The sequence below is a fragment of the Oryx dammah genome, unplaced genomic scaffold (genome assembly GCF_014754425.2).
Source record: "Oryx dammah isolate SB20612 unplaced genomic scaffold, SCBI_Odam_1.1 HiC_scaffold_2, whole genome shotgun sequence".
Lineage (NCBI taxonomy): Eukaryota > Metazoa > Chordata > Mammalia > Artiodactyla > Bovidae > Oryx > Oryx dammah.
The window spans coordinates 195,047,573-195,070,858 of NW_024070186.1; the positions used below are offsets into that span (position 1 = coordinate 195,047,573).

At 55.9% G+C, this 23,286-nt stretch overlaps 1 protein-coding gene across 4 annotated transcripts; it reads right to left on the minus strand.

Moving 5' to 3' along the window:
• Positions 1-1,171: 1,171 nt before the first annotated feature.
• DAGLB (diacylglycerol lipase beta) lies at positions 1,172-23,205 on the minus strand. Of its 4 annotated transcripts, XR_005719391.1 has the most exons (16): positions 22,890-23,205; positions 20,843-20,994; positions 15,413-15,584; positions 14,031-14,289; positions 13,261-13,383; positions 11,754-11,881; positions 10,469-10,595; positions 9,297-9,380; positions 8,788-8,865; positions 6,052-6,132; positions 5,843-5,970; positions 3,345-3,413; positions 3,188-3,260; positions 2,563-2,804; positions 1,737-2,450; positions 1,172-1,413 (listed from the first exon to the last, which is right to left on the minus strand). XR_005719391.1 is itself a non-coding variant. In XM_040231151.1 (15 exons), the coding sequence occupies exons 1-15, from the start codon at positions 23,174-23,176 to the stop codon at positions 2,252-2,254; spliced, it is 2,202 nt and encodes a 733-aa protein (XP_040087085.1). In that variant the 5' UTR covers positions 23,177-23,205; the 3' UTR covers positions 1,172-2,251. The 4 variants fall into 4 exon arrangements, 3 of the variants coding, with proteins under 3 accessions (XP_040087085.1, XP_040087099.1, XP_040087107.1); XM_040231151.1 differs by having other exon boundaries at positions 1,172-2,450; XM_040231165.1 differs by having other exon boundaries at positions 1,172-2,450; positions 22,876-23,063.
• Positions 23,206-23,286: the final 81 nt, after the last annotated feature.

The window sequence follows — 23,286 nt, forward strand, 5'->3', positions numbered from 1 at the left end:
ATCATATGCTTCTCTCTCTCACCAGGTGACTAATTTATCATAAAAGGATGTAACTCGGGAACAGCCAGATGGAAGAGGCCTTAGAGAGGCAGGTGTGGGGGAAGGGCAGGGTATGTGGCCCTCCCCACAGCTCCACAGGCTCACGGACGGGAAGCGCTCCAGACCCGGCCCCTTGGGGTTTTCTGGAGGCTTCAGTTCACTCCCTGGCCGCTGGTGATTGATGGCGCCTCTGCCTCTCCCCTCCCCAGGGCTCAGGGTAACCCGCATGCTCTTATTCCTTGTATTTTTGGCTCTAGCCATCACCCGTGACATTCCCACCCTCAACACACCTTTCCTGCTCCTTCGACACAGTGCTGCTGGCTGGCGCTGGTACCTGGTGTCTGCGTTGCCCCGGGCACGGAGATGTGCAGCCGTGTGGTGACAGTACCTGCCTTTCCTGCAGTCTGTGGTTTCTCAGGGATGGTAGTTGGTTTGCCTTGTTTCCTGTGTACCTGATAATCTACCGTTGATCTCTCCATCGGTTATCTGGATCTCTCCAGACGTTCCATCAGTTTTCATTTCCCTAGAGGCATGGAGCCCTCTGTTACTGTTCCTTTATTTTCTGTATCTTGACTAAGAAGTCATTCCTAATTTACTTTCTCATCTTGATGGATTTTCTAGGAGCTTCTTGAGAAATATGTGGGTTGTCTATTTTTTGAGCTCTTGTTTCTTTGAAAAAAACTTCACTGTACCCGGATACTTTTTGGTTGAGTCTACAATTCCAGGATGAAAGTAACAGCTCTTTGGCTTTCTTAAACTCATTTAGTTGGCTGTGCCGGGTTAGTTGTAGACTGCAGGACATTCTCCTTGCAGTGTGGAACCCTGAGTTGCGGCCTGTGTGAACTAGTTCCCTCACCAGGGATTGAGCCTGGGCCCTGCACTGGGAGCATGGGGTCTTAGCTTAGCTACCGGATCACTAGGGAGGTCCCTCCTCTGACTCCTTTAAAGCACGTCCCCTCCCCCGGTCACCTCTGGTCTTCGCTGTGGAGGGCGAGGTACTGTGTGTCTCCGCGTCCTGGGTGGGCCTCTGTCTCCTGACCCTGTGCTCGGGGGCTCCTCTGTCTGGAAGCCCATCTCCCCTCGTTCAGGCGTTCCATCTTTCATGCTCTTCCTGTCCAGGAGGTGTTTTGCACTTTCCAGCTTGTGGGTCAGTTTTGTGGTTGCAGCATTTTTCCTGTTGCCAGGCTGTAACCAGGAGGGTTTGAAGCTTCGCCCAGGTTGGTTTCCCTAGGTCCTTTGTTCCCCAGGCGGCTGGGTAGTCCCCAGCTCGAGCTTGGACAGTGAAAGCTGTCAGCGGATCTGGCACCGAGCACGCAGGTGGCTCAGGCCCAGGATCGCTTTCCTTCCTGCCACTGGGAGTGTGCAGGGATTACACTTAGAAATGAAAGTTATGTGGCATTTAATCAAAGTTTTCCACGTGAGTTTTCACATGTTTTCAAAAGCCAGAGTGGTATGCCCCTGACAGCTGCCTGGCCCGAGGGTGCGGGCGTCCCCAGAGGTCTGCAGGTTCTGGGAGCCGAGTGAGAGGCGCTGAGGAGCGCTGAGCCGCGGGCCCCCGACCACGCAGCGGGCGAGCCAGCTTCTGCTGTCCCTCTGGCCGGCCCCTACCGTGTGCTCCGCCCCAGGCAGAGGTGGCCAGGGCGTCTTTGTAGACAGGTTTGTTCCGTCTTTCCTACTTCACCCAGAAGTCCCTTTACCTCCGGCCATCTCCTTGTTCTGTCCCCTGTCCTTGTGGGTGTGTGCTTTCTAAAGAAATCTGCTTACTGCCACTTAATGGAGTTTGCGTCGGGGGTGGGGTACAGTCAGGTGCCCACGCTATGTAGAGCGCCAAGAAAACTGGAGGCTTTATTCATGTTGTTGATAGTGGACAGAAAAACACGTTCAAAACGTGACTGGTAAAACTACCCACAGGCTGACCTACCCAGTCGTAAGGCAGGACCCAGTCTCCGAAAAGGTGGCCCAAGGGGCAGGCGCTTAAACCTGATTCCCAGAATCGGCAGGCCTATGGGCAAGGGTGTCCTGCAGCTCTCTGCATACCTGCCCATCACCTCAGCGCTCTCCTAGCTCCTGAGTCTGCAAATACTGTGAGCAAAAGTACTTTTCAAATTAGTCATGGAGGAGACCCTCGACCTCTGATCGATAGGAATCCACCTACTGGCCTCGTAGGAACCCCGGCAGAGTCCACGGTCCGAGCAGCTCCCAGTCGCCCTGGTCATGCCTGGTCCACGCTGGAGCCTCCCTGGGCCGGACAGGAAACGCAGGCGGTCCTGTCGGACACCACGTGGTCCAGGACTCTCATCAGGATGTCTGGCATGTGGTCTGTGAGCATCTTGGGGCCGATGAGTATTCTGCTGAACTCTGACTCGTGGGCCCACCTCACGGTGTACCGGGCAGCAGGGGAGCAGGAGCAGCTGCAGGAGGAGAGGCGGCCCCATGAGCGCCGCCTCACGCGCCAGCCACCCCATGGGCCGCCTCTTGCCGCTGGCGGGTGGCGACGGCAGGGCTGGAGGTGCCCACACTCACCTCCCTGAGGCGCCTTCTTCCTCCAGGTGGATGATCCTGCCGGGAGGGTAGAGCGGCGGGTACTTGGTGGGTGACTCGAGCGGGGACTCGCTGGAGAAGCTGTAGGCCGGGGACCCGTGCACCAGCAGGCTGTGCTCCCCGAGGAGGGGCTGCGTCAGGTCGCCCCCATCCAGGTCGGTGGGAAGGTCCTCGGGGCTCCCTCCGAACAGCTCGTACCAGCACCCGCGCAGCAGGATCTTGTACTGCGGGGAGATGGGGGGCGGCCCGCATGACTCCAGAGACCCCCTGGGACTCGGGAAGACAGCCCAGAGCACAGCAGGACCAGCGCCTCTTAGACTCTGGCAGCCTTATTTTCTGAGCTGTGGGACTGAAGGCGTCAGAATGCTGTCAGGACAGGACTAAAGATGACAAAGAGCAAATGACTCAGCCAAACAGGGATGGTTCTGTCGAAAATTTAATCTGTGCTTGCTTAGCCATCTGCCTTCCGGGTGTGTCTGTGGTCTGTGAGGGGAGTGGAGGAGTTTCTGGCAGCATCAAGAGCCCTGGGCTGCAAGGCTCTGAATTAGCAACATCCTCTGGAGGCCCTGGACAGCTGGGTGGGGAGGCCCCAGGGCCCCTGAGTTACCTTGGGCTTGTTGCAGTGGGCGATCACTCGCAGGATCCTCCTCTTCAGATCTTCCAAGTTGGTCACACTCAACCTGTTGAGCAGAAGGCCAGACTGAGGCTTGGTACTCGGCCTTCCCCACCAGCCCAAGCCCAGCTGGGGCGGCCAACACGCTCACCTGGGAATCACGTCCTTGCCCAGGACAAGGGACACGATGAAGGTCTTGGAGTATTCATAAAGGGATTTGCTGAAATAAAAAAGTTGCTTCAGGGAGGCTTCCAAGAGAAAGTGAGTTAACTGCCAAGCCAGGGAGTGGTCAGTGTCCCCAGAACTCAACTCTGTTCTCCATCCTCTAAAGGAGGAGAAAAATGAGAGACTGCAGTTATAGCAACTTGCTGAGAGTCCTAGGTGTCAGCACTGGGCAGATAAATAAGGTCCTGAACCCAGCGTGGTGTCAACAGTCAGGAAGCCAGGGAAGGGTGGACGCGGACCCTCCTACGGGCAGGAATCGCGCTGCGCGTCAGCAACAGGGAAGGATGGGCTCTTGGTGAGACCGTGCTGAGATGCTGCGCTTGCTGCGACGGGAGGAAATGAACCTGAATCACACTATACACAGAACCACCGAACGGAGCAGAGCACAGGCCTGAATAAAGGTGAAAGGCCAGACTAGAGACTTTTAAAAGACAGGACAGGAGGCGAGCTCTACATGCTGATCACAGAGATTTCTTAAATGAGAAAGACCCCCAAATCTCAAGGGAATGACAGCTGAGTGTTAAGAACATAAGCTGAAGACAAAGTAAACAGGCGCCAGAGCGCGAGACTGCGTTTATCACACACACTCGCAGCCGACGAGCGGCCGATGCACTGGACACGTACACAATGCAAAAATAAGGTACGTCGAGAAATGGACGAAAGGAACTTCACGAGAGTGGAGACGGCAGCTTCACCATGGAAGTGTCAATTAAACGATGGAACGCCACTGTGCACCCATCAGGCTGGGAAAAAGGTTTACATCTGACACTGAAGTGTTGGTGAGGATGTGGAGAGTGGTGCACACTGGTGCGGGTGTGAACAGGAGCGGCCGCTACACACAGCTGGCACACACTCCAGGGCCCAGCACAGCCCAGTGTCCGTCGCCAGCAGAACAGACGGATGGTTTGTGATGCGTGATGAAACGTAGCGAGCATTTACACAACATTTTACAGGCATCGAATATGTGACATAAAAGGGGAAGTAACAAAAAAGTGTAATTCCATTCCTCTAAATTTCAAAATCATGCAGATCCAAACTAGATTATATAGAGACACGTATACAGGTGCCAAAGCTGTTTTTTAAAGCATGGGAAAGGACTTCCCTGGTGGTCCAGGGGCTAAGACTCCACGCTCCCAATGTGAGGGGCCCAGGTTCAATCCCTGGTCAGCAAACGAGATCCCACATGCCACAGCTAACACCCAGTGCAGCCAAACAAATAAATACATTTAAAACAAAAACAAAAACAGGAAATAATGAGCACTGCCCAGGATGTGGAGGAAAGGGTATGACTGCATGACGTTAGCGGGCATATAAGTTGGTGCAGCCACTACGGAAAGCAGTTTGGAGGTTTCTCAAAAACTGACCCAGCAATTCTACCTCAAGGTATTTATCCAAAGAAAACAAGGACACTTGGAAGATCCCTGCGCGCCTAGTCACTGTACATTGTTTACAGTAGCTGAGACATGGGAACAACCAAATTACCCACTAACGGCTAACTGCATAAAACAGATAAGCTGTGTGTGTGTGCGCGCGTGCACAAAATGGAATACTATTCAGCCAAAAAAGCCAGTGAAACCCTTCACTGATGTACGGCAGAAACCAGCACAGCACTGTAAAGCAATTATTCTCCCATTAAAAATTAACAAAAGCAAAAGAATCACTGCTTTTGTTCAAAATCAACAGGCCTGTTACTGTAAGCAACTTTCGTGTGTATTTAAAACCAGTAATGCTTATCATAAACGTGGCACTTTGTCTTAACCTAAAACAAGAACAAAATCTTGCCATTTGTGGGCACGTTTGGACCTTGAGGACAGTATGCTCCGTGAAACAAGTCAGAGGGAGAAAGACAAACACTGTGTGATCTCACTTATGTGTGAAAACTGCAAACACCGAACCAAGCTCAGGCACACAGAGGAGACTGCTGGTTGTCAGAGGCTGACAGGCACAGCAGAGGGAGGGAGCTGAGAGGTGGGTGAGATGGGCGAAATAAGGTACTGCTGGCTATAAAGTAACCAAGTCCCTGGGAGGGAAGGCGCAGCCCGGCTACTACAGTTAACAATAGTATCCTGCGTATTTGAAAGCTGCTAAGAAAGTAAATCTTAAGTTCTCCTTACAGGGAAGAAAAGATTCTGTAACTATTTACGAGGACAGATGTTAACTAGACTTACTGCGGTCAGTTCACAATACATAAACATCTGATTGTGTTGCACACCCGTAACTAATATCATGTATGCCAGTTACAGCTCAGTTTTGAAAATGGGTCTCACAGTGCACCATCTAGGAGATTAAAGCTGTGGTCCAAGAGCCCATGAAAGGCTAGCCCGTCTTTCTTCAACCAACAATGCTTTGACACAAACTCCTCCTGAGGACGAGAAATTGTAACTAAATTGTAGACAAAGTACCAGTTTGAAGGAAAACGAGTACCTGAGCAGCCCCCTGGGCGGGGAGAAGGCGTAGCACCTGACCTGCGGGTACGAGCTCTTGAGCATGAGGGCCAGCAGTGCCGCAGCGCCCGCGCCCAGGCTGTGCCCGACGACGACCAGCCGGTACTCCTGGGGGCAAGAGCAGAGTGGGTAACGACCGAGAGAGCAGACAGCAGAGAAGGCCAAAGAAAGGAAGAACTGAAATCTCACAGGTGCGATGCTGAACGCTTGACTCAGAATCCCGTCGTTGACGAGTCGGCGGTAGACGTATCTGGCGGCCTGAGAGATGCCCTGCGAGTGCAGACACGGGAGCTCTTAGTGTCGGGCGCGGCAGGACTACGCGGGCCCCACTCTGTGACTCTCCCCCAAGACGGGACGGGCCACCCTGGGACCCGCGGCCTCATCGACCACCCACTGCTGTGTTCTGGCAGCTGGTGCGGAGCCTGGAGCGAAGCAGGGGCTCAAGAGGTATTTCCATCAACCACGAGGTGGCCTCAGGAACACCTTTCCGTGTCAGTGGATGTCCCTACGGCTTTTCCTGGAGCCGCACAGCATTTTGCTGTATGGACGTCCCACAATTTACTGCCGCCGAGTTCCCAGGGTTGGTCAGGTTTAAACGACTGATCTTTTAAGATGATGGCAAAAAAACCAAAATTCTGAAATCACAGACACTGACGAAGCAGCCACTATTCCGGCAAAAGCTGCGCTGAAACCACTGGAAGGGAGTCTAGGGAGGTCAGTCTTTAATTTCCAAAAATAAAGTACAACTTTCTAACAAATACAGCTGTCCACGAAGCAGACTTCTTGAAAATTAAGTAGTTCCAATCGAGGAGGGACAACCTTGTAAACCAAAAACATTTTCGGGACGCTTCCTACCTGAGCACAGGGCTCCAGGCCCAGCAGGCTGATCTCCGATAGGCTGAAGCGGGGGAAATACCACACGAGATGGGACTCTTCTGCTGGGGCCTAAACCTACTGCAGATTCCCGAGTCCGTGACTCTATAGCCCTGTGAGCACAACGCGGACCCTGGCACCACCTGCGAGAAGCCAGGTGGTCTGGGCCACGGCCAGATCCCCCTTTCCTCCCCTGCCTGCCACGCGGTGAGGTCGACTTCCGCCAGCTAGGCACCCACCAGCTGTCTGTCCAGGGCAGCCAGAGTCGCATGGCGTCTGGACCACAACTTGGCTAGCGGTGGGTCTCCCTGGCACAGGTGTTATGGGTGACACGCCAAGAGGGTCTTCAGCCGCACGGCCTGGACAGCGTCGGAGCCAGAACCCGGTGCCCAGGCCAAGAGCAGGGAACAGGTCTCACCCTCAGCCCCTGAGCAGCTGTGCTCCCGGCCGGAGGGCAGGAGCTGTCGCTGGGTGAAAAGGTGGAGGAGGCCTCGGCTGAGAGCCGGTGAGGCCTGCAGTGTCACAGCACAAAGCCTGGGTCTGTGGCTGAAACGCTTGGAAGAACAGAGGCAAGACACCAAGCCTGCCGGGCTCTGAGGGCAGTTGGCTAGTTGATGGGTCTCTATAATAAATTTTAAATTTCTTGTTTTTCTTCACGCACATTTAGTAATAAATTGGACTTTCCTGTGAACTTCAGGGGCAAAAAGAGAACTAAGGATTAAAGGGAGAGAATTCGCATTTCCAGGACCGCCAAGCTCCTAACTGGCGGCAGAACCAAAAGCCTCCAACCACCCTGGATCTTCTCTGGAGTGTCCCAGTACACACAACCCCCCCCCCCCCAGAAACCCCAAAACAACAGTAAGAACAACAGAAAACGCTGGGAGGAAAAAGGCTGTCCAGACGGGGGCTCAACTACCAGCAGCCTCACTCTGGCAGTAACATACTTTTATAAAAACTAAGCGTTCTATTTAAAAAATGATTACTACAGGAGCAGTTCGTTTTGGTTAAAAATCACACACCAGTGTAGAAGAACAGCGCGAGCCCAGCGCCCTCCACCGATTCCTCAGGGGTGCCCTTTAGGGAACCACTCCGGACCATGCAGCCTCGTCAGTCATCCGGAAAAAGCAAAGCGAAACTGCAGGGACACCACCTCGCCCCACGAGGGCAGCTCCATCAAAAAAGTCTCGGTGAGGACGTGGGGAAGTGGGAACCCACGTTAGTTTGCTGGCGGGGATGTGACATGGTGCAGCTGTGCTGGGCGAAAGCTTGGGGGTTCCTCGAAACCTTCAATGGAGAAACAGCAGGAGGCCCAGCCACCCGGCCTCCGGGCAGACCCCCCGGAACAGAGAGCAGGGACTCAGGCCGCTAGCTGCACGGCCGTGTTCACAGCTGTGTCCCTCACGACAGCCAAAGGGAACCGCGACACGCTACCGCGTGGGTGAAGCTTGAGGATCCTATCCTCAGTGAAGTAAGACGGTCACGAAGGACAGATATAATTCCACTTACGCGAGGAACGTAAAGCAAGCAGATCTGCAGACAGTAAAATGGTGGTTCCAGGCACTGGCGGCTCCCATGCCCCACCCCACCCCCAGAGCGCACAGTCACAGTGAAACAAGAAGTGGGTATTGTGACATCGCAAACTGGAAGGAGCTGCAGAAGTGCTGAGGCTGTTGGGGGGGGGGTCTGCCTTTCAGGAGGGTTGGGGGGGCTTCCTCTCGGGAGGGGCTGTGGGGGGCCTGCCTGCACTGCGCTGCACTGACGCTTTCTTCACCCTGAGCAAGGCCTGCCTCAGTTACAGGGGAAGAGGCACTCAGATGCCCACTCTGACACTTGTTCCAGCGTGTGGCTGCTGGCAAGTCACTCAGTCGCTGTGAACCTGCTTCTTTGTCTTAAAAACCTCCCCCTGGGGCTTCGGGGAGGTCGCGCCGCGCAGCCCTGGGCATCAGCAGCCTTGGCTGCACGGAAGCGTGCAGAGGAGACTTGGAGGGGAACCTGCCCCTCCCCTTGAGTGCCCCCGACGGCAGGCTCCAGACCACACGCCCCCGGCCCTACCTTGTGTGCCCAGCAGTCCTGCACCTCACACTCAAGGTCGAGGGGCTCGCTCTCCGCAGACAGGTCCGTGAGGATGTCCTGAAACAGCGTGTGGGGAGAGGCCGTCGGCCGGGTGAGGCGGGGCGTGCCCGGTGGCAGGACGCGCCCGAGGGACCCGCGGGCGGTCGAGCCTGGACACTGGGGAGGCGACACGGGGTCGGCCAGCGGACACCCAGAGCGCGGGGCGACTTTCGACTGCACCACTTCACTTAGGATTCTTTCCGGCTTTGGGTGCCGAAAATTCAAGGGGAGGGTCACCTGGTCAGGGGCCCGGGGAGTCCAGCGGGCACTCCCCTGGGAGCGGCGGCTCCAGCCTGCCGGTGTTAACTTTCCACATTTCTCGGTGAGAAGGAAAAGGCTTCACACCCTGGGCCCGCCTCCCTGGGGCGGGTGCTGTCTCGGAGGCTTCCCAGCACCGGCTCTGGGCCCCGCCCGCGCCCCTCTCCCCGGCGGGCGGGTGGGCTCCGTACCTGCAGAGACATGGTCCCTCTGATGGCCACCACCACCGACTCCTTCCTGTGGTCCAGGGCCACCAAGAAGGGGAGCTCATACACCTGAGGGCGGAGAGGACGGGCGTCACACAGCCGGCCCCTCGTCCGCCCGAGTGCCCGCTCCTCCCGCTGGCGCGGGGACAGGCAGACGCCTGCAGGCGGTTGGCGCTGGGGACACCAGGGGATGGGGCCTGTGCCCGGGCAGCGGGCGTGCGCCGGAGCCTGGTGACCTCACCTCCCCGGATTCCCCCGAGAGGGACTCTACGTGTGGCAGTGTGGAGGCGTCTTGAAAGAGCCCCCAGAGCAGACACGAGCCTTCTGTGGAAAATCGCCGTCTTTAAGCCCATCGGCCCTTTCATCGGCGATCACTGAGCAGCAGTGATCAGGGAGCGGTGGTCACCACCGGGGCTCCGGGTGCCCGCACCAAGCTGGGCAGCAGACTCACAGGTGACGTGAGAACACGCCCCCGGGCGCTCTGACCTCAGCAGCATGGGGTGAGATGTTCCCACGCCCCAGGTGAGTCTACAGTGCAGGCGTGTGGGAGCCCACGAGCTCAAGCGCAGTACACAGGGGTCCCCCAAACTGTCTGTCTGCTGCAACTGTGGGGGCTCCTCCTGAGCCGGGCTCCCACAGCATGGCTGTGGCCTGGGCTCCAGAGATGTGAAAGCTCCCCGGGAGAGTCTCCTGAACAGCAGACACGAGCTGCTGTGCTCCCCTAGGGTCTGGGCTCTCGGTGCCGCTGCAGACCACGCAGGGAGCCATGAAGCAGCACAGGACAGCCCCTGGCACCAGACGGACCGGCCCCTATGGGCTCGCTGACCTGCCTGGCGACTCCGAGACCCTCCCGAGTGGGAGGCCTGCGGCCCGGCATGAACAGCACGGAGCCAGACCCAGAGACGTGAGTGACTAAGCCCCGGCACCCATGTGGGGCTCCCGCCAAGTGCAGCTCACGGTTCTTCAGTAGAAGCTGTCTGCCCCATCACGCTAACCCTGGGTGGGTGCCACGGGTGCCCGTGAACCCGCCAAGCAGCATGTGAGATTCGGGGGTGAGCACGTGTCTGTGTCCGTGTCTCCGACATTTTCCCAGGGGACTTGTGTGGAACCTGCACCAGAACCTCAGAGGACCCAGAGGACGGCGCGGCCCGCTCTACCTTGTCGTGGAAGCTGACGTGGATGAAGTCTCGGTGCTGCAGCCCCGTCGTCTGCAGGATGGAGCTGAAGTGGCAGTTGAGCTGATCGCCTCCGACCAAGTCGTAGTCGGTGGTCCTACGTCTGCAGCTGGAATGGGGGCAGAGGCGTCGCGGCCGCGCCTGGGAGACCCAGCCCGCCGGCCCATCCCCAGCAACGCGAGGACTCCGCGGACAGTATTCACACTCCGCCTGGCTAACCTCTAACGGCCTTTTGAAGACATTTACTCACTTATTTGGCTGCACTGGGCCTGAGCTGTCATGAGGGACCTTTCGCTGGGATGCACCGACTCTGGCTGTGGGACTGGGGCCTGGCTGCCCCACAGCACGTGGGATCCTAGTTCCCTCACCAGGGATTGAACTTGCGTCCCACACATCGAAAGGCAGATTCTCAACCTCTTGACCAGCAGGAAAGTCCCTTTAACGGCCTTTAAATGATATTTATTGTGTACGCTTCTTACTAGAGTCTGGAACCATGGTAATACTTCCCGTGTTCAAAAAATAAACCAACAAGGATGGAAAGAGACCCTAACCTCATCAGGAACGGACAAGCCAGCATCATTGCCTGGTACGAGGTACTGAGAAGGACACACGCTCTGCACGGAGCATTCCTGCCAAAAATGTGTAACCTGAACCGTTCGTGAAGAAACCATGAGACAGAGGCAGAGTGCAACGCCGTCCTACGACACACGGGACTGTCCTTTTCAAAATGTCGGTATCATGAAAGATACGAACAAATGACTGAGGAGTTGCTCTAAACTGGAGGAAGCTAAGGAGACGTGACAGCCCAGTGCAGCACACGCTCCTGGATCAAGAGAAAATGTGTTACAGACGGGGACTACTGGACAGTTAGAAAGACTGCAGCAGCTGATGGTCAACTTCCTGACTTTCACACTTGTCCTGGAATTTATGTCAAAGAGAGACCTCGTTCTTAAGAAACACAAGCTGAAGTAACTGGGGCGGTGGGGGGCATGATGTCCAGAACCCAGTCTCTGATGGGTTTTTTTGGGGGGAGGGGGTGCATATGTTTATGGAGAAGCAGTGACACAGCACACAGGACGAGAGCGAGCTGCAACCAGGGCTCCAGATACAGGATGCGGGTGTGTCAGGACTGCGCGTGCGGTTTCTGAGATATTTCACAATAGGAAGAAGCTTTTAGAAAAGGGGAATGTGATTATCTTTAGAAAATAAAGGCCGGACACCACAGCAAGCGACCTCGGCAGGGAGGTGGAGCCCTCGCAAGACCTACCAGTCGCCGCCGACCCGGCAGAGCCCCGTGAAGGGGTTCCTGTAGACGTAGAGGGGCCACCCGTAGGCGGCGGCGGCGAACTGCATGTAGTGGTGGCAGTTCTCCAGCTCTGCGTCCAGATCGGCCTCCTGCGGGGCAGAGCAACAGCCTCCCGTTAGGGGAGCCCGTACGGAGAGGGCCGGCGCCCTGTCCACCCTGGACTCTCGCTTCACGGTGGAGCCCGTTACGGAGAGGGCCGGCGCCCTGTCCGCCCTGGACTCTCGTTTTACGGTGGAGCCTGTACGGAGAGGGCCGGCGCCCTGTCCGCCCTGGACTCTCGCTTCACGGTGGAGCGTGGCTGGTCTACATTGCTGTGCCAGTCTCAGGTGTATAGCGCAGTGGCTCCGTTACACACACACACTACTCTTTTTCAGATTCCTTCCCCACATCGGGTGTTCCAGGACTTTGAGAAGAGCTCCCTGTGCTACAGAGGCCCTTGCTGATTGATCTCTGGCAGAACATGCTACGATCTTAAACCTGAACTCAAATTCCTGATTCTTCCCTTTCTTTCTTCAGGGAATAGACACCTTGGAGGACTTCTATTGGAAAAACTGATCCCTGAATACAGACAGACGGAACCCCCTCATTTTTTGGCTGTGCTATGTGGGCCTCCCTGGTGGTGCAGAGGTTAAAGCGTCTGCCTGCAATGTGGGAGACCTGGGTTCAATCCCTGGGTCGGGAAGATCCCCTGGAGAAGGAAATGGCAACCCACTCCAGTACTCTTGCCTGGAGAAGCCCATGGACAGAGTAGCTTGGTGGGCTACAGTCCATGGGTCGAAAAGAGTCAGACACGACTGAGCGACTTCCCTCACTTTGATGTGGTATGTGGGATTCTAGTTCCCCGACTAGGATTGAACCCACGGCACCTGCACTGGGAGGACAGAGTGTTAACTGCTGGACCGCCAGGAAGTCCAGACCCCTCGTTGAGAAGAATGCACGAGTTAGCAGCAAGCATCCCTAGTGACTCTGCAACTCAACACCCTGCTGGATGCACATGTGGACACCACGTGTAGCAACGGGGGCTGCTGGGAGCCAGGGCCTTGAACGAGCGGCTGAGACAGACAGATGAGCCTCGGGCAATTTTCTCTTTCAAAAGCACAGAAATCTGTGGCGGGAAAGCAACCACCAGAGCTGAACTGCTCCCCAGGCTCAGAAAAGAGTGCAGGCACTCTGGGAGAACCTGGTCCCATCCGAGAAGGAAGTTTTGATGTGCAGACAACAGCCAATTTCCTCAAACAGAATGCTTGGGGGGAAGGAAACACGACGGGTGGTGGACTGGCCAGGAGTCGGCTCCCCCCACCTCAAGGCCAGGGGGTTCGGAGGGGCCTCGCCTGACAGGCGCCAAACCACAACCGGAAGATCCACACGTCAAGACGCCAATCAACGGTTCCCGAAACTGGTTGTTTTTTTAATTTACAAATAGGTATAAATGTCAAAAGGGCACAACCCAACAGAAACGTGGGCTTACCTGGAAGGGCCCGGGAGAGTGGGTGACTACCTCGGTGGGCTCCGGGGGGCTCCGCGCGAGGTCCTGCTGCTGATGGAGGAGGGCGAGGCCGGCCGCGATGTCGCTGGGCACCAGGTCCGTGTCCTGGACGGGAAACCACCGCGGCTCAGTGCCCGCCTGGTGGCAATGGGCACAAGTCCCCGAGGGCCCGGGTGTACGCAGCTCACACGCGCACACACACGCACACACACAGTCACAAGAGCCGAGTGTTTTTGGAAATCCTTCCCTCTCAGGACGCCTGCATATGAACCTGGTGTTTCTTCCTCTCCGGCCCTCAGGCTAAGCCCACTCGAGGGCATAATTAGATCACTGATTCCGATTCTCAGATGTCACGTAAGTGGCTCAGCTGTTTTTAATCTACGACACGTGTTTGTAGTAACAAACGATGCTAGTCCCATTTACACCCTTGCTGCTTGAGATGCTGAGGTCTTGTTGAGAAGGGCCCACAGCAGAGGCTGACGAGCTTGGGCTCACATTCGCCAGGCAGGGCCAGTCTAAAAAGACCCCCAGACTCGGAAAGCCCCAGAGTCAGTCTGCGGGGCCTGATCTGAGCCTCTCCTCCCGGGGTGGGGACAGGGAGCCCCCTACCTGCCCCCCACCCCCAGAGGACTTGCCCTCGGGAGCTACGTTCTGTCGACAGGAAGATGGGCTTGGGACGCGGAGAACTCATCTGCCCCAAAGAAGCGTTCACGCAACAGGAGGAGGAGACGGAGCAGACCCCAGTGGCTTACTGAAAAGTAGGTTGAGAAAAGTTCTGCCGTACTCGAAAAGGCGACGCGAGTGTGGTCGTCCCGGCTGACACAGCAGCACAGCAGCCTGACTCGCGTCTCCCACACGCTGGTCGCCGCCGTCTTGAGGCCACTCAGCAGCTGGCTGGACTCGCGACTGTCTAGGGGCTGGGGGCCCAGGGGGGCGCCCGGGGCCGCCTTGCCCCCCAGCGGGTCGAAGACGATGAGGATGGTGAGCATGGTGGAGGCGATGATGAGCCAGCTGCAGGGCAGTGGGGGGGGGGGGGGGGCGGAAACCCGGGTCCTGCAGCCCCTCAGCTACGTGGGGCTGGGGCACCCTCCCCGGGGGGCACCTCCTGCCTCGGGACAGCTGGGACTCCAACTACCGAGAAAGATGGGGAGCTGGCTGGAGTGGGCAACTCGGTTCCTCGAGAAAGTTCCTTATGAGCCCACAGCCAACCGAGGCCTGGAGAAGACGGAGCCCCCAGAGCCACGAAAGCAAAAGGGGGCTGCGTGGTTGACGGGGCCGCGGCCAGGCTCAGAAGCCCCTGCCCTTGACCGGGGTTATTCCCCGGGGCCCCAGGGCTCTGCTTGGCAAAACCAGAGCAAGCTTCTTACACGCGGGCCGTGCTCGAATGGCTTTCATCCACACTGCACTCAGTCGCTGCAGTCATGTCCAACTCTTTGGGACTCCATGGACTGCAGCCCACTGGGCTCCTCTGGCCATGGGATTCTCCAGGCGAGAATCCTGGAGTGGGTTGCCATTTCCGCCTCCAGGGGATATTCCCGACCCAGGGATCGAACCTGCATCTCTTGAGTCTCCTACATTGGCCGGCAGATTCTTTACCACTAGCGCCACCTGGGAACCCCTTTCATCCGTACGTTTCAATACTTCCAGGCTGCCCGCGATGCACAGGGTGCCGTGGGTGCAGGAGCGTGTGTGCTCCAGGAAGGTGACCCGGGAAGGGCCGCCGCGGCCTTGGCTGCAAGGCTCGGGACTGTGCCGGGAGCCCCCACCCTGATTCACAGCCCGCGGGGCAGGACTAGATCGTCTGTACGATTTTCAGCTGGAAAAGGCAAAAGCCTTACTCCAGCGGACTGCGCTCTGCAGCAGCTCCGCACACCGTGTGTCTTCTCCTCCCGCTTGTAGTTTGTGCCCTGCTTTGGTCTCAGGCTTCTTCCCTCTTGTGAGGGGCCGGAGGGCATGCAGAAAAGCGGGAGCTGGCAAGGAAGGGAACTATAGCCACAAGTGTGTGCTGGGCCATGAACCATGCCCCCCGCGTGTCTAACTACTTCCGGAAGCCTGCACGCCACCAGGGCACCTGCAGGGACCCCACCTCGAGCGCACCTCGGACGAGAGCCCGTAGGAGGAGACGGGCCCTCACCTGACCACCACGGTTGCGATGATGCCATTGCCCACAGTCCGGTTACACTGAATGCCGTCCGCGATCCAGGCGGCCCCCAGGGACGCCCAGACCATCTCTGGCAGGAAGAGCGCCAGGCGCACGTAGAGCAGCTTGGACATGGATTTCCGCGGTCCCGGGTTACAGATGGTCCCTGGAATACAGAGCACGTCCACGCTGCAGGCTGGCCTCCGGGGGACGGGGCAGCTCCTTTCGGCAGAAACACAGCGGCCGCAGCCCAGATGTGTGCAGGCTGCTCCCCACCAGTGGCGTTTCTACCCGTGATCGGGAACCACTGCCCGCCTCTGAGAGCGAGAGGCAAAGCGAGGGATGGGAGGCATGACAAAAGCCTCAGAATTATTTCTTAGACTCACTGGGGCTTAAAAACACTTCTGGGAGGACTTCCCTGGTGTCCAGTGGTTAAGAATCTGCCTTTCAATATCAGGGACATGGGTTCGATCCCTGGTCAGGGAACTAAGATCCCACATGCCCAGGAGCAAGTAAGCCCACACACCGCAAGAAAAGGTTGCGCTTTCAGCAACCAAGACCCAACGCAGCCCAAAATAAATAAATATTGAAAAAAATATGCACTTCTGGGTTTTCTAACTACACTGACCATAAAGTCATGTTCCACATCGGGATACTTCTGAGAGCAAAATGAGCCTCTATTAACAATTATGCCAGGACAAGAGACATGAAACAGAGCTGTCACAGGCGAGCAGGGCTAGGCGGTCACCCAGGTCTCACAGCCGGCAAAGTCCAGGACCACCTGTCACACCGCCCACCTGAAACACCTCCATCCTCAGGACGACTGCAACTCAGTCACCACCCCACTTCACAGATGAGGAAGCGGAAGCTCACAGAGCTCAGCAAGCACCTTCTAAAGCCAGGTCTGCACGACCCAGGCTCTCAGCGAGCGCCCCGTGGGCATCACTCTTGGGAAGTGAACAAGTGTCACCTGAAGACCACTTGTGGATGCCCACCACCGAGATACAACATTTAAAACTGTGTTTGTAAGATAAACCCAAGTATCATTAACTCTTGATGTAAAACATCAGCTTTCCCCCTTCAGAAGTTGTGATAAGCACCAATTTCAACATCAAAACCACCACACAATTCAAACAAAAGCAGTAACTGGAAAAAAAAAACAACCCTAAGATCTGAAAAGTAATTTGATAAGAAAACAGCTTTTAAATTCCCAAAGCTACCTTCCACTAGAATGAATTACTGAGGGTCACATTTTAGAACACTGGACACCATCAGGCCTCACTGAGGCCACAAAGTCAGAAAGTCCTAAGATAATTGACATGGCTGCCTCTCTCCCTGAGGGGCAAGGAATGAAGGTCTGCAGAAATCTGCCCTGTCTCTGGAGAGAATTATCCTATAACAACAGCCAACCACCAGAGAGAAACGAAGGAGGATCTGCTCACAGCCCGCCCCAGAGGCCGAGGATCCCGAGCAAGGGGCTGCTCGGATGCTGCATGCCCAGACCCAGGACCCCAGCCCCTGGCACCGCCTGAGTGCAGAGACGGAGGCGAGGAGGCAGGAGACACGAGTTCCCGCAAGGTGTCCAGAAAAAACAGGAGACGCCGAAAACGCCTCTTTTTTATGTGCATGCTTGCCTAGGAAAACATCTTGCTTTTATGTCAACTTTTATTTTCCCCTCGGGGCAGTCAGCCGCCAGCTGGACCTGTAGTGGGCATGTAGTGGGCATCACAAAGCCAGTGCCCAGAATGGATGGTGTGACTGCATCCCTGAACGCGATGGCCTCGATGCGGTCTCGGGAAGTAACCCCGCTGCCCCTCCCGAGGCGGGGCCATGGACGCGCAATCCGCAGAGGGCAGGCCTGGGTCACAGAGGGCGAGGAGAGGAAGACTTCTCAAACTCAAGCCAGCTGTGGCCAAGGGCAGACCTTGACCTTGAGGGCCTTCTGTCAAAACACGGTATTCGTGAGGGTGGAGGTTGTTTAGTCTCTATGCCATGTCCAACTTTTTTGTGACCCCATGGACTGTAGCCACCAGGCTCCCCTGTCCATGGGCTTCTCCTGGAAGAATACTGGAGGGGGTTGTCATCTCCTTCTCCAGGGGATCTTCCCGACCCAGGGACTGAACCCGGGGCTCCTGTACTGGCAGCTTCCTTATCACTGAGCCACCTGGGAAGCTCATGAGGGTGGATCTTCCCTAATTAAACCGCCCACATGGTTGAAACTAGACGGTTTCATCAGGGAGCTTTTCAAATCAAAACTAGAAACCTTATAGTTTCTACTAAGTAATGAGCTGAAATTACACCCCTATGTTGTTAAGAGAAATTCTGACTTCATCCAGATGGCTCACCTAACTGAAAGCCTTCAGTCATCATGTCTGTTGGCGGGATGGTTACTCCGCTTCTTATCTGACTTGAATCATCCCATTTGCCTTTTTTTTTTCCCCTTAACTTTACGGTATTGGTCACTGAAATTTATGTAACATTGTTAATAAAGCATACAATGTTATTTATTGGCAATTAAACTAACATGTTTTTATAAAATCTCGTCTTTGGTTCAACTGAGGTATCTTTATCTACAAGCATCAGAAAGGAACTCAGGCTGGTTTAAAAACCAGCAGGACCTGTCCTGACTCAGAGGACTGGAAACGCAGGGCAGGGCTGGCACGGGCGCCCTCCTAGCCCCGAGGGGAGGCGGCAGCTCATTCCTGCAGCGTCTCCCCAAGGACAACAACACGCTGCTTCTGGATCTTTCCCAGGCAAGCAGGGGAGGATGTCCTGGAACTTCCCAGGGAACTCCCCGAATTTCACTGGCCCGATCCAGGTCGCACGTCCAGTCCTGAACCAACCACTGACCCCCGAGGATCATTCCAGTGGGGGCAGAGGGTGGGCGTCTGACACTATGTGAGGGGTCAGTCGGGGGCGGTCCTGAATAAAACTGTTCTGTTTGGAAAAGCGATCCACCCGTAACACCCCGCACCCAGCAGAAGCTGGCCGAGCCCTGACGGGTGAGCTGGGCCCGGTTCGGCCAGGGCACGAGGTCATCCATCCCTTAAGCGGTGTGAACGTGCCCTGACACCACCAAACATCTCTGAAGGAAAACGTTTAAGGGGGTAAAAAAAAAAAAGAAAAGCGTATCCTTGACCCACTGCGGGGCTTCCCTGTGGCTCAGCTGGTAAAGAATCTGCCTGCAGTGCGGGAAACCTGGGTTTGACCCATGGGTTAGGAAGATTCCCCTGGAGGAGGGAAAGGCCACCCACTCCAGTCTTGTGGCCTGGAGAAGTGCACAGACTGCGGTCCATGGGGTCGCAGAGAGCTGGACACGACTGGGAAACCTTCACCTTCACTCACCCACCGTTACAGCCATCGCCCTGGCGCGCTGAGCAGACTGCCGCGAGCGGACAGGACAGCCAGATGGCACAGCCTGTTCCGCAGGACACAGCCTGCACGCTCCATCTTTCAGAAGATCCGACTGCACTCAGAACCTCCAAGCACGGAAGCCACGTCGCACACGTCCCAGCTCCCTCCTCTCCTTCAGCCTCGGCACTGGTGCCAATCTGCACCAGGGGTCCGACTGGGGCCGCCTTCAATCCAGACCCCAGGCGCCCACGTTCTCAGGGCTAAGCGAAAATACACAGAGCGCTCCAGTCTACACGTTACTGCGGGACATGCCACGCGCCGTGCTTCCAGCTCATCTGGACCCTACGGTCTTGTTCTCCTGAAACACTCCACCGCTAACATTTCTCTCTGTATCTCCCACCATCTTTTAAGTTTCAGTCTATGGTTCGAAAGCGTCGAAACCTAGATTCCGTCACTGGGTGTATCGGCTACTTTCTCCCTCCCAGTTCTATCACCATCATTTATGCTTGTTGGCATTTCTCCTACACTCAGGCAGTGAACACACCCTAAAGCACGCTGGATGGCAGCCTGCCAGGCAGCCCTGCCTCTGACTGACAAGCTCTTATTTACTGATGCGTTTCTTTAGCAGCCAGCAGAGTGCTCAGCTCATCCTGCAAACCACAGTAAGCGACAGGGAGGCTTTGCAGCGTTTTCAGGCATTCTCAGTTAAGTGACTGTCTGCAGAAAACGGTAACAGAAGAAGTTATTAAGAAGACATGTAACTTTGGGGACTTCCCTAGTGGCCCAGGGGTAAAGAATCCACAGGCCAGCGCGGGAGACACGGGTTCCATCCCGGGTCTGGGAAGACCCCGCATGCCACAGAGCAACGAACCCACGCCCCACGACCGCTGAGCCTGTGCTCTGGGGCCCAGGAATCGCAACGACTGAGCCACGCGCTGCAGCCACTGATGCCCGCGAGCCCGCGAGCCCGTGCTCTGCAGCGAGAGAAGCCCCGCGACGAGAAGCCCGCGCACCGCAACTCGAGTTGTGGCGACACGAGAGAAGCCCACACAGCAGCAAAGACCCTGCGAAGCCGCAAAAAATACACTATCGCACACAGAAAAGAGCAGAGATGTAACTCTTACAGCTCATTAATAAAAGGACAAAGAACCTGATTTTAAAATCGGGCAAAGGATCTGAACAGACGTTTCTCCAAAAATGATATGCAAATGGCTACCAAGCATATAAAAAGAGGCTCAATATCATTAGTCATCAAGGAAAAGGGACTCCAAACCACAGTGAGGTACCACTTCACATCCACTAGGACGGCTGTCCTCAAACGGTCAGATAATAAGTGTTGAGGAAGATGTAGAGAAACGAACCCTTGGGAAGTGCTGGCAGGAAAGAAAAATAGTGCAGCTGCTTGGAAAACAGGCTGGCAGTCCCTCAGAAAGTTAGACAGTCACCATATGATCTAGCAGTGACCCCCCCCGCCAGGTATACATCCAGGAGAAGTAAAGCATGATGGGCATGTCAAGACAAGATGCGACTGCTCAGAGCAGCCTGTCTGTAACAGCCAGAAAGTGGAGACAACCCAAATGCCCAGCAGCTGACGAACAGCTGGGTAAACCGTGGTATATCCGCTCAGTGCAGCATCATTCAGCCATAAAAGGGGTGAAGGGGACTTCCTGGCGGCCCAGTGGCTAAGACTCTGTGCTCCCACGGAGGGGCTCTGGGTTCCATCCCTGGTCAGGGAACTAGATCCCACATGGGACAACTAAGGCTCTTAGAGTGCCACAACTGAGACCCAGCACAGCCAAATTAAACAAATATTTTAAAAAAGAAAGTGAAAGTCGCTCAGTCATGTCCGACTCTTTGCGACCCCATGGACTGTACTGTCCCTGGAATCCTCCAGGCTAGAATACTGGAGTGGGTAGCTTTTCCCTTCTCCAGGGGATCTTCCCAACCCAGGGATGGAACCCAGGTCCTCCCGCATTGCAGGCGGCTTCTTTACCAGCTGAGCCACCAGGGAAGGCTCTGCTTTAAAAAGAAAGAAAGAAAAAGAGTCCAACAGAAAAGGCTCATCCTTACCTTTCATGCTGACACACACGATGGCCGACACGGTGCCTATGATAACCGCCAGGAGGGCAAGGAGCACGATCAGGTAGCTGCTGAGCAGGACACCCCCAGGGCAGTCCAGCTTCCCTCTGTGCACGAGGTACAGCGTCAGGATGCCCACCCACCTGTCGAGACACGGGCAGGCTCAGAAATGGAACCCAGGAGCCGCTTTGCAAGACATGACGGAAGAAAGTAAAAGGAGTTAGTGTTTTCCCAAACAGGGCCAGGTTCACTTTGGAATCTTAGTTGGTCAGGAATATGCCTGCAACGCAGGAGACCGGGGTTCAATTTCTGGGTGCGAAAGATCCCTGGAGAAGGAAATGGTAACCCACTCCAGTATTCTTGCTGGGAGAATCCCATGGACAGAGGAGCCTAGCGGGTTACAGTCCATGGGGTCGCAGAAGCCGGACACAACTGAGAGACTAAAGCACCACCAGTAAGATTTACTAAATCAACTAAAGAGCACAGCTCTTTTTCCTTTTTTAAATGAATTTCATACTTTGCTGACGGCATTGTTTTTATTCTATGCCTGCTGTAATACATTTGTTACTTCATTTATTTGGCTTTGCCAAAAAATTCTGGCATGCAGGATCTTTGCTCCCCAACCAGGGACTGAACCTGTGAGCCTACAAGGGAAGCTTGCAGGCTTAACAGCTGGCTCACCAGGGAAGTCCCTGTAACACAGTTAAAGCCATAAGCAAGCAATTTCAATGCAAACTCCTGGGAAAAAGCCCCCATTGCAACTCTGAGCTAAAACAACAAAGTATATGCTTGTTCAGTTATCAGCACAATTTTTACTTCTGTGTATTAACATGTAACTGACAAAAACACATCCTAAGGGGCTGTGTGTAATCCAAACAGAAGAGGCTGGGAAAAAAGCTAGGAAAGAGTCTCGGTGGTGACCACGATCAACTTGAAAGGACCAGGACTGTAGGCTCCTAGGCGTATTTTGCAATTCCGAGCAGAGCAATGAGAGAGCAGCAAACAAGCCAAGGCAACGGTGAAGTTATTTCAGAATCAGGAAGAGAGCATCATTGGGCAAGAACCTAGTTTTAGGGGGTTCAAGGCCAGAAGGGGAACTGTTCTAGATAACTGTGTGTTTCTGTCAGTGTTGTAACATTCTGACTCCTTGTCTAGAAAAAAACCGAAATGATCTCGATAAGATAGGCTTTGAAAACTACAAACGGACTAAGAAGCAGCTCATAATATTTCACGTTAAGTTTCTTCCCCCTAAAGAATCTAAATACTTTTTTTTTTAATGTATCAGATATATATATATATATATGTATGTATATTTTGGCTGCGTTGGGTCTTCCTTGCTGCGTGGGCTTTCTCTAGTTACAGCTAGAGCGGGCTTGTCACTGCGATGGCTTCTCGAAGGCGGAGCACAGGGCTCCAGGGCGTCCAGCCTTTAGGAGACGCAGCTTCTGGGCTCAAGAGTGGTGGTGTCTGGGCTTAGTTGCTCCGGACATGTGCGATCTTTCACGACCAGGGACTGAACCCGTGTCTCCTGCATTACTCTTTGCTCAGACCCTTTGGGGACAGACTTCAGGCGCCCGATTCCACAGACTAGAGAGTAAGTGCCAGTTCCCCGCGGTCCTGGGATTCAGCCGCGCCCAGCTCAGGAACCGCGCACGAAGGGTACTGTTGCCAACCTCGCGTCCGGCAAACACGGGATGCCGTGCGTTTCCGTGCAGAGCGCTGGAGAGCTGCAGGCGGCAGAGCCCGGCTCCGGGGGAGGAGATCCCGCGGCCACCGCCTCGGCGGCCAGCGCGCCCCGGCGGCTCCAGGCGGGGCGCCCGAGCCCCACAGCGCCGGCGTCCTGGCGGCGGGCCCGCCCCGTGACCCTGGGCACGGCCCGCCCGCCTGTAACGGGGACAGCAGCGGCACCCACGTCCCCGGGCGGCGGAGGAGGCCAGGGACGCGAGCGCGGGGCAGACGACACCCTCCCCGCCCGCGGCCGGCCCGGGCCCGCTCCCTGCCGCGCGCCGAGCCCGCGTCCTCACCACAGCACTCGCACCAACAGCTCGAAGACCCCCGGGAAGACCAAGTCGTCGCTGGCGATGGCCCAACGCCGGCCGAACAGCACCATCCCCGGCATGGCGGACGGAGGTCCAGGGGCCCGCGGCGCCCGCAGCCGCTCGGAGCCCGGAGCCCTAGCGACTCTGCCGCCTCCCCGCGACTCCGCGCAGGCGCACACGGGGGCCGGGCCCGGCGCACGCGCACTGAGCCCCGCGCGGTCGCCGCTGGACCTCTGCGCCTGCACAGATGCGCGGCCCGGGGCGCAGGTGCACTTCGTAGGCTCATTGCATGTGTTAGGTCCCTTCTGTTGTTTTCTTTTCATAAGTAGAAACTCCAGTACTTTGGCCACCTCATGCGAAGAGTTGACTCATTGGAAAAGACTCTGATGCTGGGAG